The sequence below is a fragment of the Bos grunniens genome, chromosome 18 (genome assembly GCF_055505025.1).
Source record: "Bos grunniens cultivar Pamir isolate PY7600 chromosome 18, Bosgru_T2T1.0, whole genome shotgun sequence".
Taxonomy (NCBI): Eukaryota; Metazoa; Chordata; class Mammalia; order Artiodactyla; family Bovidae; genus Bos; species Bos grunniens.
Window position 1 is genome coordinate 14,455,270 of NC_141182.1, and position 13,009 is coordinate 14,468,278.

Below are 13,009 nucleotides of genomic sequence, written 5' to 3' on the forward strand. Positions count from 1 at the left end.
TCACCGAGGTAAGGTTGGGGTGAGGCCGGCAGCCCAGCGTGGAACCTGGGTCTTGCCTCCATCAACTCCACACTCAGCAGGCCCTGCCTCATGGGCGCTACTCTGTAGCAGGCGCGTCACTGCCGGTGTGTGTTCACGCGCCTACAGAGGAGGACGTGCTTCTTACTTGCTAAGCTCTCTATCTCCCCCCTGTCCTCTGCCTGCTGCACTGGTCAGCACATCCAGGGCAGGGCTGCTGGTGGATGCTGTGACCTTTGAGGAGGGTCAAGGTGGGGTCCCACAGAGGTCTGACCGCCAGCTGGTGACAGGAGCTGCTCCCCGCACACCTGGACAGGAGGGAAGACACTCTAAGAGGCAACATGGGGGCGGGGAGGCCTCGCTCGCTTGCTGCCAGCTGGGCTCAGAGCCAGTGTGAAGCTGCCTCCTCCACACGCAGCTCCACAGCAGCCGCCCCCACCCGGAGAGCCCAGCCCGCCACTGCCGCTCAGGGAGGGGGGCTCACCTTCATGCGGTCGTACTTGTCGTCCACGTCCTGCAGCCAGGATATGAACTGGCGGGCATTGAACCTGTCCCGCACTGACTTGTTCTCATCACCCTGCAGGGAGAACCAAGTGCACATGAGCGTCTGGGAGGGGCAGCTTCCTGGCGGTCAAGATCCGCCCCCCTCCTTGGGGTGCAGGTGCTGGAACCCCCCCAGTGTCCCCACATCAAGGGCCAACCAGCAGGACACACCCCCACCCTCTTTATGGGCCCAGGCAGCCGCCCCCCAACACTGTCCAGGGTGGAGCCGCCCTGCAGGTGACTCTGGACCCCCTCAGGGTGGGCCCACGCTGGCATCTGTCCAGTTTCTTCTTTGTGAAAACTGCAAGTGGTTTTTTTCTTTGAAAAGGACATTTGGGAGGCCTGAGGCGGCTGAGGGCCCCTGCGGTGGACAGTGGTTTAGGAGTGGACCAGGTGTCCCCACCAGCTCCTGGCGGCTGGGTGGGCGGGGCCTCTCCCCAGAGCCACAGGCAGCCACCTGCCTGAGGGGCCCCAGCCCAAGACCTCCCGTCTCTGGACCTTCAAAAGGAAGCCCAACAACGCCCTTTCAAGGTCAGGAGATCCTTTTTCCTTTTAGATGCAAAAAGCAAAACTTCTATCTAACCAATTAATGCTTTTTTAAGAAAAACGTGTCACTGCTAGCACATTTTGAAGTTTTGTATCCTTAAAGATAACCACTGTTACGTCACATGTGGCCAGCCTCCATGTGTGCCAGTGGTTGGGGGATGGGAGCCTGTTAGGGAACTTGGTGCCGAGGCCCGAACAGGGACAGAGGCAGAAGGCAGGCCCGGAAGGACACACTCTGGGCTGTTTTCAGAGTTGCAGCGGCTGATGAGAGTAGGTCAGGGTGCACACAAGTCAGCTTGCTTTTTGCACATTAGATCTCTGACATGTCCATGCATAGGGTGGGGGCCCTGAGGGGCACAGGCTCCACCTACTGGGACAGAGCGGGCTGGACCCTCGGAGTGGACACACGGGGCCACTCTAGAGGACCGACGAGGCAGATCGTGTGTTCTGACCGGTGGCACCCTGGGCCCTGCCCCAGACCGGTGAGTCACTGGTAATGGCCCCTGGGCCTGCCTTCTGTCAGTGGCAGCACCGCGTCCCCAGGGCGACAGTCTCTCTGGGTCCTCTGCTCAGGAGCTCAGGAAGCCCCAGGGCAGCAGCTCTGGCTGCTCGTGTCCGAAATTCATGTGAGCTTCAGAGGAAATGGTCAGCAGATGCCCAGCCCACGCCCCACCTGGCTCTCCAGCGGCATGTTGTACACCTCTGAGTCCAGCAGCATGGTGCAAGCGCTGAACGGCACCGCCTGGTTCGCGATGGTCCTCGCCGCCCGGCAGTGGACCCGCAGGATCTCCTGTTCGCAGGAGACGATCAGCTTTTCCTGAAGAAGAGGGGCCGGTGAGCTGAGAGGGTGGGAGCTGGGTGCCCCGGGCCCACAGTTGTACACTCACCCGCTCGATGCTGTGCTGCAGGCGAAGCTTCCCCCGGACGGCCTCCTGCTGCTTGAACAGCTCCTTCAGGGGCTCCGCCAGTGAGGGTGGGGGCGCAATCTGTGGTCACAGGAGAGATGGGCTCACCAGGGGCCAGGAGCTGCCCCAGCTCCACTCACCACGGCCCCATGATACCAAGCCAGGAGCCCACAGCATCTGGATGCTTGTCCCCGAGAGCAGGTGAGTGAGCCCCCCTGCCCCAAGGGAGCTGCAGGCACCTGTGAAGAGGGCGGGGGAGGAGGAGGCAAAGGAAGCCAAGAACTGGGGGTCTCTACTGCTACCTTGGTACGGTCAGGGGACAGAGGACCAGCAGGGTCCTCTGTTTACCACAGGCTTCACGCACCCTGAGTAATGTGAGGCGTACTGGAACGCAGCTGCCCAGAGGCAACACAAACAGAAGAGTGGGCCTGCCCGTCTCCCCAGGGTGTAGGGCTTGCCTGGCCACTTTTGAAGAGACACCGCCAGGCCAGAGAAGCCCATGGATGCCGGCAGCCACCCCCCAGGGAGAAGCCAGTGCTTCTGAGTCACCCAGGAAACGTGCAGCCATGACCATGGGCTGGAGGGGGCAGGAGGGAGGAACAGCCCCCAGCTGCAGACAGACCGTCTAAAGGGCTGCACTTGAGGCCAACACTAGAGGTATTTGCTGTCTTCCAATCTTTTGAACTTGAACTTGAAAAGGGAAACCCCAGCTGGGTCTCTTCAGCTGCCGGCCTGCCCCCTCAGGGCCCAGGGCACCTGGCAGATGTCTCCGTCAGGGTCTCGGCCCTGAGATCCCCTCCTCCTGCTCCTGAGGGTGGAAGCCCAGGCCCACCTGCGGGGTGGCCTGCTGTGACCCCGAGTCTTGCACCCCAGATAGGGTTGAGCCTGGCACACACGCAGGCTGCTGTGGGTGAACTTGAGTGGCAGGGGCACAGCACCCTTGGCTGTTGCCTGGTTTCTAGTTCCAAGTGTTCTACAGACAATGAGCAGAAAGTCCCTCTCCCTGAACAGAGATCCCAGGACAGGTTCCTGAACCTAGTGCCTCAGGCCCTGTCTGGGGACAGGCCGCACATATGGGACACAGCCTGCCCTGAGCCTGATGGACAGAACAAGAGGAAAGCTGGGTTTTCCGCACAGAAGGGGATGGTGTCGAAAAGCGAGGCGAGGTAGTGCACACCTGTGAACAGGTGGCGCCTGGGGAGCATCACGAAGCTCAAGCGGCCAGGTTCTGGCTACAGGTGGAGAGAGCTGGCCCAGGTGGGCTCTCCTGGCCGTGAACCCTGTGCCTGCTCCCAGGTGGGGGGGTGGGGGCCAGCCAAACGTGGAGGACACGCTTCCCCAGAGATCCATGTGGCAGGACCTGCCCATGGCCCAAATGCGAGTATGGGGATGGGATAAGGGGTATGCATGATGGGGCTTGGATGGTCACAGCTGCGCAAATGCAGGGTGAACCACGGTGCAGGAGGGCGGGGTGGGGGCCTGTGTCTGGCAGGCCTGCTGGGTGGGGACCTGCTTCAAGGAGGCAGGAGCAGCGCCCTCCGGCCCCTGGGGAAGAGGGGTCTAGGGCCAGGTTCTGTAGAGGCCTCGTGCTGTGTGAAGGGGAGCAGAGGAGGCTGGGCATGCCTGAGGTGGGTGGGCTGGGGTCCAAGCGCAAGGTGACCCGGTGGCTGAGGGGTGGGAGGCGACACTGGGCAGTGTCATGGGCAGATGGCGAGTGGCAGAGGCCAGCACGGAGGGGGCTGCTCCCCACCTCCGGGGCGGGCACTCACCACGGGGATGTGCAGCTTGCTGAGTGGCTTGCCGTCCAGGAGGTAGGAGCCGGTGTAGGTGACGTACTCGGCATAGCACTGCGGCGCCTGCGGGCTGATGTAGCACAGGATTTTGCGCTTCTCCTCAATCTTCTTCCGGATCTGCAGGTACTCGAAGTATGGGTTCGACCTGTCGCTGTGGTAAGGCTCGATGGCGTCCAGCTTGATGGCGTCCACGATGGCGGCCAGCGTCTGCTGGATCACCTCACGTGTCTGCCGCGTGGACGTGTGCATCTGCTGGGCCAGCTGCTGGCTGGAGCGCTGGAAGCGGCGTTTGCGTGGGTGCTGGGCCTGGGGGTCGTCATCCTCAGAGCCGCGACCCTTGGCCCTGGGGGTGGGCGTGGGCATGGGCTCCTTTTCGGTGGGCGGTGAGCTCTGCTTGTGCTGGTTGGCCAGCATCTGGGCACGGGTCCTGGTCATGCGCTGAGGGATCTCCTCCACTTTGGGTGCCTTCGGGGCCTCAGCCGTCACTTTAGGTTCTGGTTCGGTGGATTCAGGCTGGACGCTGTCCAGGGGCCCCTCGAGCCCGGCACTGTCCTGAGGGCCGGCCCCATCTGCCACATGGGTCTGAGCTGAGCCATCCACGGGGGCATCAGGGGTGCTGTGGGGCGAGGCCGAGGGGTCTTGGCCCTCAGCCTCCTCATCCCCACTCCCTGGTGGACGCTGCTCCGAGAGGGCTGGTGTGAGCCCTGAGCCAGGGTGGGAGTCCTCAGGGGCTCTCCCGTCTGGCCCGGACCCCGTCTCTGCCGTGGACTCAGGCAGCGCTGCTGGCTTTGGCTCCTCTGGGGGCTCTGGTGCAGCTTCGGTGGGGAGCCGGGCGGCCGCCTGGTCAGGAGGCGACACCAGCTGTTGGTCAGCAGCTGTCCCAGCAGCCTCCCCACCGCCCGGGAGCACAGGGGCCCCCAAGGGGGTGTTCTCTGGAGGAACAAGAGGACTCTCTTCCACAGGCTCTGCTTCCACCTCAGGAACATCCTTGGTCTGGAGAGGGAGCTCTGGCAGTGAGAAAGGCCCCAGGTCGAGGTCGTCCTCGGCAGCGGGGAAGGCACCGGGCCAGGGCACCGGCTCCACCTGGCCGAGCGCCGACAGGTTGTGACCACCTTCCAGGAAATTATTCTCCAGGGGCCCCAGTGCCTCCACCTGAGCCACGGCCGTCACACACGCAGGCTCTGGGGGTGCGTCAGGGGGCGCGTCCGGAAGGGACTTGCAGTTACTGAAGAAGGACTCCAGCCGGGAGGGAGGGGCGAACGGGGCTGACTCCTCGGAAGCAGAGACTGCGGCTGGGACTGCTCCCTCGGCCTTGTCCTTAGCTTCCAGTCCCGGCTCGGGGACTGGCAGAGGGTATGAGACTGGGGACCCCGGGTAAGGGGGCTCAGGATGGAGCGACTCGGCCGGGCAGAAATGTTTCGGGGACTCTGGGAACCTCTGTGGGGACTTCAGTAGGAGGTCCGACCCCACAGGCCAACCGGCCGTGTCACCGGGAGCACCCCCAATAAGGCCAGGGGGCAGGCCCTGCTCTGCAGCAGCAGGATGCACCCATTCGACCGGCTCCTCTGTGATGACCGTGCTGAAGGGCCCCTCATCCAGGGGCTCCAGGAAGCTGGGCTCTGGGGGGATGATGGCTGCAGTGGCCTGCTGGTCCTCCGTGGCATCCAGGGGAATACCAAGGTCGGGGGGGAGGGCCCCCTCCATGGACGGGGCCAAAAGCTCATCTCTGTGTGAAGGGGGGGACTTGGCTTGTAAACCAGCGAAGGCGCCCTCTGGGGAGGGGGTGAGGTTGACTGTGGCCGCAGGCGGGCAGTGCAAGGCGTCGACTTTGGGGGAGGGCATGCCATAGTCCGGGGAGTAATACCCTGGAGACAGGCAGGTGAACTTCTCCGCGGGTGCTGGAGGGCCAGGGGCCTTGTCCTCGGGGTGCTGCCCTGGTGAGCCGTAGCTGGGTGCAGCAGGGACGCTCTGCTGTCTGAACAGCTTGTCCCCGAGGCCAAACTCCTCCTCGGGGGTCCTCCTGACGTCCACAGAGACCGAGCGGTAAAGGTTCGTGCACAGTGGCCTCGTTGGTGTCTGGCCTGGGGTCTCTGAAGTCCCACTTGTGGCCACGGAGAACCTGTCAAAGAAAGAGGGTGAGCAGGCGCTGGCAGAGGTGCTGGACATTGGCTGGGGGTCCGTGCAGTCAAACATGAGGTCGGGGTAGTCGTCGGCGCTGCAGGACGGGGTCCGGGGCGTGTGCATGGCCTCCTCGTAGCTGGGGCAGGACACCACCGAGGCGGGGGTGGGGACCCCAGTGGGCCGGCCATGGTCAGGCCTGGGGGATGCAGGCAAGACCTCTTTCATGTGGGGTCCTGCCAGCCAGTCCCGGGGGTCCACTGCTAGTCCCGGGTGGGGCTTGTTCTCAGTGGCGGGGGCAGGAGGAGCGGACTCCTTAGGTTTTCTGTCCTTTGGGGTGAGGTCGGGCCCAGGCGGCTTCTTGGGCGGGCCGTCCAGACTCTTCTTGCGTGCGTCCTCTGCGGGCCGCGCCTTCTCCTTGAGCTTGGGGTCCCCAGAGCGGTGCCGCAGCTTCTCCATCTGCCTCATCCTCTCCTTGTGCCGCTTGTGCCGCTCCTCGATCTCCAGGTCCTTCTGGGACAGCATCCGCTCGAAGCTGGTCATCATCAGGTCCCCGTCGCCCAGAAGCTTCTCCCGAGGCCGCACGTCTTTCTTGCCCGGGTCTCTGGTCGGGAGCAGCTTGTCATTTCCGTTGCTGAGCTTCGTGGGGTCACCCTTCTCCTTCTCGGGATTCTCCTTGATCTTCTCCTTCAGCCTGGCCTCGCCGAGCTTCCCGCCCTCGTCCTTGGCCTTGTCTCGGAAGGCGCCGGGGGCGGTGTCCCTGGCCGGGGGCTTGGGCTCCTCGCGATGGTGCCGGTGCCGCTCCTTGTCCTCCCGCCACCGCTCGCGGTGCTTCTCCCGCCGCCGCTTCTCCTTCAGGAGGCTGAGGGCGCTGGAGCCATAAGGCCGCAGCTCCTTCTCCACCTTCTTGGGGGGCTCTCGTTCGGGATCATTTTTCTCCTTCTTTTCGGTAGAAAACAACTCAAGAGCTTTATCCAGCTCATCCTCTGCGTCAGCCTTGGAGCCATAGGAGGCGCCATAAGCATCGCTGTCCAGGAGCTCCTTCTCATACTGGCTGGCGTCCTTCCGGCTGCCTGCGTCCTTGTAGTCGTCGCTCTTGTCCTTCTTCTCGAGCTTGTCCTTCTTGCCCCGCTCTCGATCGTGGCTCTTCTTGGAGGAGGACGAGGCGTGCCGGTGCCGCTCCCTCTCCCGCACCCGCTCCTCTGGGGGCTCCGGGAAGGACACATCCAGGAGGGCGCTGAGGCTGGGGTCCTGGCCGCGGTCGGGGAAGCCGTCAGAGGATGCCTCACTGGCCTTGTCGTTGGAGTCCTCGCGGAAGTCCTGCAGGGCCTCCTCCTCCAGCCGTTCCAGCAGGCTCTTCTCCACCTCGGCGCCCTTGCTGGCCTTCCTCTCGCGGCCCTGCTCGCGGTCCGGCCTCTCCCGGTGCCTGGTCTTGGCCTTGTCCTCTGCAGGGGGCCTTTTCTCCCCCTTCTCAGGTGGCTTCTGCTTGCTCCTCTTGTCCTGCACAGAGTCCACAGATGTGCGGTCCTTCCTGTCCTTCTTCTCCTTGTGCTTCTCGAAGGTCTTCTCCCTCCTGTCCTTCCCCCCGTCCGCGGCCCCCTTCTCCTTCTTCTTCTCCCTCATCTCTTTGTCCTTCTGCTTCTCAGCATGGGCTTGCCTGTCGGCTGAGTGTTTCCGGTGCCGGTCAGGGGGGTGCAGCTCCCGCCCGTCCTCTCTCTCGGGGGGGCCGTCCCCCCGCCCCTCACTCGCCTCCCCGATTTTGAATCCGCTTGCTGTGTAGTCGTCTTTTTCATCTTCACTTTCATCTGTGAAGATATCTGCAATATACCAGCTTTTCTCTTTGCCCTTTTTCTCGTCTTTTTTTTCGGAGAAGTCCTCGGAGAGGACTCCAGGGAAGGCCTTCTCCCGTTTGTCTCTGCCTTGATCAAGGGACGCCTTCCTCTCCTTGTCTTTGCTGTGCACGTCTTTATGCTTTTCCTTGGCATCCTTTTTCTCTTTAAAACACTTATCAAACTCTCTGTCCCTCTGACATTTCTCAAGGATGAGTTTTTCGCTTTTGTCCTTGTCGCTAGACTTCTCCTTGTGCTTCTCCAGCTTCAGCTTCTCCTTCTTCTCCTTCTCCCTCCCTGGGTGGTGCCTCTCCCAGGGCTCCAGGCTCTTCCCAAAGTCACAGCCGTACTCCTTCAGGTCCTCCCTGTGCGCCTCCTCGGGCTTCACGCGCCCATCTCTCCGCTCCTTAGCAGCCTCGGGGGGCTCCTTCCGGTCCCGGCTGCCCTCTGTGGACTCACGCCGCCGTTTGTCCTTCTCACAGAGAAAGCTGGGGACAACCCTGTGCCTGTCGGCCACGTGCTCTCGCCGCCGCTCCAGGCTGTCCCTGTCCTTCTTCCGAGAGAAGATGTCCCTGTCACCGCGCTTCTCCCGGGCCTTGCTCTCCCGCCTTTTCTCCTTGCTGTCCTCCTTCACCGTCTCCAGGATCAGCCTGGCCACAGAGTCGCTCTTCATGTCCCTGTAGTCTGTCACTGGGGAGTCCCAGCTGTCTTCCCCTTTGAAATCGAAGGAGGAATCTGACAGGTCTGAGAACCAGCGATCCTGCTGGTCGTCAGAGAGACTGAACTTGGTGTCTTCGTTCTCCAGAAACTGACTTTTGTTACAGTACTCATCAAAAGCAGAGTCCTCCCGATACCCTTTTTCTTTTCTGAGTTTTTCTTTATCCTCCTTGAAGATCTTCTCCTTCTCTTTGGGAATTTTTTCCTCCTTAAAGTCGTTCTTTTTCTCTAACTTTGAGGGCCTGTCTTTGGACTTCTTCTTTCTTTCCTCTTTGTAGAGCCGCAGCTTCTCCTCTTTAGGAGACTTTTCTTTCAGCAGCCTCTCCTTCTCCGCCTTGTTTGAACGGTCCTTCTCCTCCCGGAAGGCCCTGCCCCCGTCCTTGTTCAGGTCCCTGATTCTCTTCAGCGACTTCTCCTCTCTGGAAACCTTGATCATCTCGTCCTTAAAGAGCCAGTCTTTCTCTTCCGACTTCATCTTGCTGAGCTTCTCCTCCTTCTTGCAGTGGTCTCGCTCATGCTTCAGGCCCTTCAGCTTGTTCTCAGCGGGCACGTCGTCCAGGAGGATGGCCTTGTCTGCCCTCTGCTTTGAGTCCTCATACTCGTAGGTAAAGCTCTTCAGCTTCAGTTCCTGGCTGACAGAGCACAACCCCTTCTCCTTGCTTTTGTGTTTATGTTTAGTCTTGTGTTTCTTGACGACTTTGCCCTCCTTGTCCAGCTTGGGGATGGCACCGTCCCCGCTCGGGTGAAAGGAGTTCTTCCTGTCGGGTAGCGTGCCCTGCAGGCTGGCCCTCTTTTTGTGCTCCTGTCTCTTCCTGACTGGCTTCAGTGACTCCACGCTGGAGCCTTCGGAGGAGCCATCAGACTCACTGCTCAGTCTTGTCCTGGTGGAGTCTGATAAGGAGCTGACCTCAGACCAGGCGGGAGAGGAAATGGTTTTCCAATTGTCTGTCCGCCAGTGCTTGGCGTGTGGGTCCGCGTGGGCGGTATTATGCTTCTGGGCAGTGGAGCTGCCGTGGGATGAGGTGGAGGAGGCGGACAGGGAGCTGAACAGGGCGGGGTCCTTCAGCACCAGCGGGGACTCCTTGAGGCAGCCCGGGCTGCCTGCTGAGTCCCCGCCATCCTCGCCACTCTCTGAGGACTCGCTCTCAGACTCGGACGAGCAGAACGTGTCGCCCCTCTTCCCAAACCGCACTTCTTTGCCCTTTATTTCTTTCTTTCGCTTCTTTTTCACTTTATTTCTTTCCTTCTGCTGCTTGCAGTTCGAAGGCTCCCGGGTCTTGTTGCCGGGCAGCATGTTGTGGGCTGAGAGTCTCAGCTTCTCCCCCGCCCCCACAGCGACACCGACGTCCTCCTCGTCGGACGTGTCCGACAGGATGCGATGAGACGCCTTCTTTGGTGCAATCGTGCTGTTTTTAGTGTAGCTTTTCACTTCCATTTTGGGTATAGAAATAAAACTATTTGACTTGGCTTCTCTTCTGTAGTCCTTTTTCAGTAAGTGTTTGTCGTCCACTGGGGGGGTTCTGTCCTGCTCGTCATCTTCGTCAAACTCATACTCGTCCTTGACCGGGGTCACGGTTTTCTGTGGCTCTGGATTCTTGGCCTTGTGCTTCAGGCCCTTCTCAAACTCAGAGTCTGTGTTATTGCCATCGACTGAGCTGGAAGGTGCGAACGACGGGGCGTCCTCCTCCTCCTCCTCGGAGCTCTCTGCAGGAACAGGGAGAAAGGAGTCAGGAGCTGTTCAGGCAGGGGCAGTGGCAGACAAGCCCAGAACTTGAATAACTTGACTGAGGCTGGCCCTGGGCCGAGTAGCCAGATAGGGGTCTGCACAGACATGGGGCTGGAGGCCTTGCACCAGAGCCCCACCCAGGGTGGGGTGCCCTCACAGTCTGGAAGCTCTCACCAGGCATCCAAGCAGGCTGCCTGCAGTGAGACCACCTGTCCTGCCCCCTGCCTGCCCCGCTCCCCACCCCAGCACTGACCAGCTGAGCTCTCCTCGCTAGACGTGTAGGTGCCCTTGCCCAGAAGCAGGTTCACCATGGTCGGGGAGCTGGCCACCTTCAGCGGTGTCTCGCCCTTCCTGTTGCTCTGCTGAGGGTTCCCTCCGTACCGGAGCAGCAGCTTCACCACCTGTGTAGCAGTGAGAGGCACGTCAGGGACGTGAGGAACGTGGAGCAGCCACTGCACCAGCGCCTGCTCATAGGGTCTGAGCATGCTGCCCACCAGGCCTCTCCCCACCACAGACCCATCACACAGGTTCCTGGTATTTGGTCCAAAGTTTTGTACTGGGTAAGGGTGGGGGTGGGAGGGCTGTTTCAGACTAGGGAAAACAAAGACCAAGCTTCCACAAGCAGGTGTATTTCATGTTTTTTATTTTGAAAGTAAGATTGCCTGCTTCTAGTTTGTGCCCAGGACAGCTGAACCCAAGGACAGGCGGACCTGACGTGTCACACTTTATAGAGACGAAGGTCTGTGAGGACCCTGTACCCAGCACGTCCATTGGCACCATTTCCCTGAGGCATTTGCTTCCTTGGTGTCTCTGTTACATTTTTAGTAATAATGTATTTTTATCTCTTCTTTCAGGCCCTGCCATGCCTCATTTGGGATCTTAGTTCCCTGACTCAGGGTGGAACTTGTGCCTCCTGCCGAGTAAGCATGGAGTCCTAAGCACTTGACGTCCAGTTAAGTGGGGTGTAGTTAATGTTTTACACTCTTTTTTGATGTGGTCCATTTTTAAAATCTTCATTGAATTCGTTAAGATTTGCTTCTGTTTCTGTTTTTCTAGGCTGTGAGGCATGTGGAATCTTCACTCCCTGACCAGGGGCTGAAGTGGCGTCCCCTACATTGGAAAGCGAAGTCTTGACCACAGGCAAGTCCCCTAGTTGATGTGTCTGTCTTGACGAACAAGTGCAGGCTGTTCACAGACACTACTACCGCACACCCGACAGCGACCGTCCAGTGCAGACAGTGTTCAGGTGCGTCAGGAAACCACCGCTCCGTTGCCATCCTTGTTTCAGTCCGGTGGCCTCCCCGCCCCTCCGGCGGCTGGCAGACTGGACAGGGGAGAGCAGTAACTGCCTCTCCACTGCGGAAGCTCCCCTGCCCTCAATCACCACCGTGGACAACCCTGGGGCCAGAGGCTGGGCTCCAGGGCCATGTCCTTGCTGTCTGTCAGCTGAGGGCCAGCCACCCCAGCTGCTGAAGGCCACCATGTTCCCAGCGCTATGGGCCCTCCCTCTAGGACTAGAGCAATGCAGGCCAGTCCCCTTCACATGGAGAAAGGGTCTCTGCTGTACACACCCTTGTCCACCTGTACAGTCCAGGGTCACTTCCCATCTCCTGGTCTTCCAGCTCCCCTCTGCAGAGGCCCCCCGTCCTAAGGCCCCATGTCCACAGGCCTCTGACTGCTCTCTAACAACAAGTTTAAAGATGAGCTTACAAACGCAGGCCTCATTTCATGTATACCTGCCCACTGACCTGGGGAAATTTTTAGCAAATCCTGGATATTTCATGAATTTTTCAGCCTATTTCTCTAAAAGGGCTCTTAAGAAAGAAAAACAAAACCCCTCTCATCTTCCCTACAAGTTGCCTAATTCCTGACATCAGCACTCTGTCTGATGTCAGGTGTCTGCAGGAGCTTTGGCATCTCGAGCCCTTCCCAACCTCTCCCGGCACCCATGTGTCATTGTCCTATTGTGCCCATCCCCCCGGCCGAGCTGCTGGTTCCCTGGCACCTGCCAGCAGTGACCAGCAGGGCCACCACCAAAGACCAGATGTCACACATCATCACGCTTGCCTCCCGTCTCTAGACAGGGGCCTTTCAGGACACTGCGCTGTGGAAGTGGCCAGACACCCCTGCACGTGTGTCTCCAGTGCTGGGCTGGCACCCAGGCTCACAGCTCTGGGGCTGGTCACACGGTCACCCCGTGTGGCTGCACCCGCCCAAGGTGCCTGGTCTGACAGCACAGGGATGCGGACAGACAGAGCTCCCATTCTGGGGCTGGCCACGCCACCTTCTATCAACCAGCCATACCTGTGTGGCCAGAGCAGGACCCTGACACACAAGCCATGGCAGGTATGCAGAAAGCTGGGCTGAGCTGGGGTGGGGGGTGGTCAAAGACTCATTTCCTGGTCGCCCTGCCACCAGGAAGGAGAGAGACTAGGAAGCTGCAGCAGGCCCACCCGGGGGTCTGTGGGGAGGCACCCACCTTGTAGTGCCCGTTGTTGGCGGCATCGTGCAAGGGTGTGTCGTCATCCAGGCCCTTGGTGTTCACCTCCGCGCCCGCAGCCAGCAGCTGCTTCGCAACATCATAGTAGCCTCGGTTACAGGCCTCATGCAATGCCGTCCAGCCTGGAAACAGATACTCAGCACGTATGTGACTTAACCCTCAAGGCCACTTCCACCTCGGGCGGCACAGGAAACTCTAAGGACGGGCGCCCAGCCTGGGTGTTCTTTCCTGGGGCACCTCTGGGTTGCCCATGACCGCTAGCGGTTAACCCTACAGGCTAGGAAGCTGTGAAGGGTCCAGACAGGTGAGCAGCC

At 60.4% G+C, this 13,009-nt stretch overlaps 1 protein-coding gene and 1 long non-coding RNA gene across 27 annotated transcripts in view; one reads left to right on the forward strand and one right to left on the reverse strand.

Moving 5' to 3' along the window:
• The window catches only part of ANKRD11 (ankyrin repeat domain 11), a 120,131-nt gene that overhangs the window by 2,329 nt on the left and 104,793 nt on the right, over positions 1 to 13,009 (reverse strand). For 25 of the 26 annotated variants that reach the window (XM_086350361.1, XM_086350370.1, XM_086350366.1 and 22 more), the window contains 6 exons: positions 12,675 to 12,817; positions 10,449 to 10,596; positions 3,782 to 10,173; positions 1,995 to 2,093; positions 1,781 to 1,924; positions 503 to 595 (listed from right to left, as the gene is read on the reverse strand). In XM_086350361.1, the coding sequence (XP_086206487.1) occupies positions 503 to 595; positions 1,781 to 1,924; positions 1,995 to 2,093; positions 3,782 to 10,173; positions 10,449 to 10,596; positions 12,675 to 12,817 (7,019 nt within the window). Of the gene's footprint in view, positions 1 to 166; positions 327 to 502; positions 596 to 1,780; positions 1,925 to 1,994; positions 2,094 to 3,781; positions 10,174 to 10,448; positions 10,597 to 12,674; positions 12,818 to 13,009 lie in introns of all 26 variants that reach the window. The other variant, XM_086350367.1, reaches the window with a different exon arrangement.
• Positions 10,595 to 12,609, forward strand: LOC147353102 (uncharacterized). Its single transcript, XR_015145369.1, has 2 exons — positions 10,595 to 11,115; positions 11,252 to 12,609. It is a non-coding gene; the product is annotated as an uncharacterized LOC147353102 (long non-coding RNA).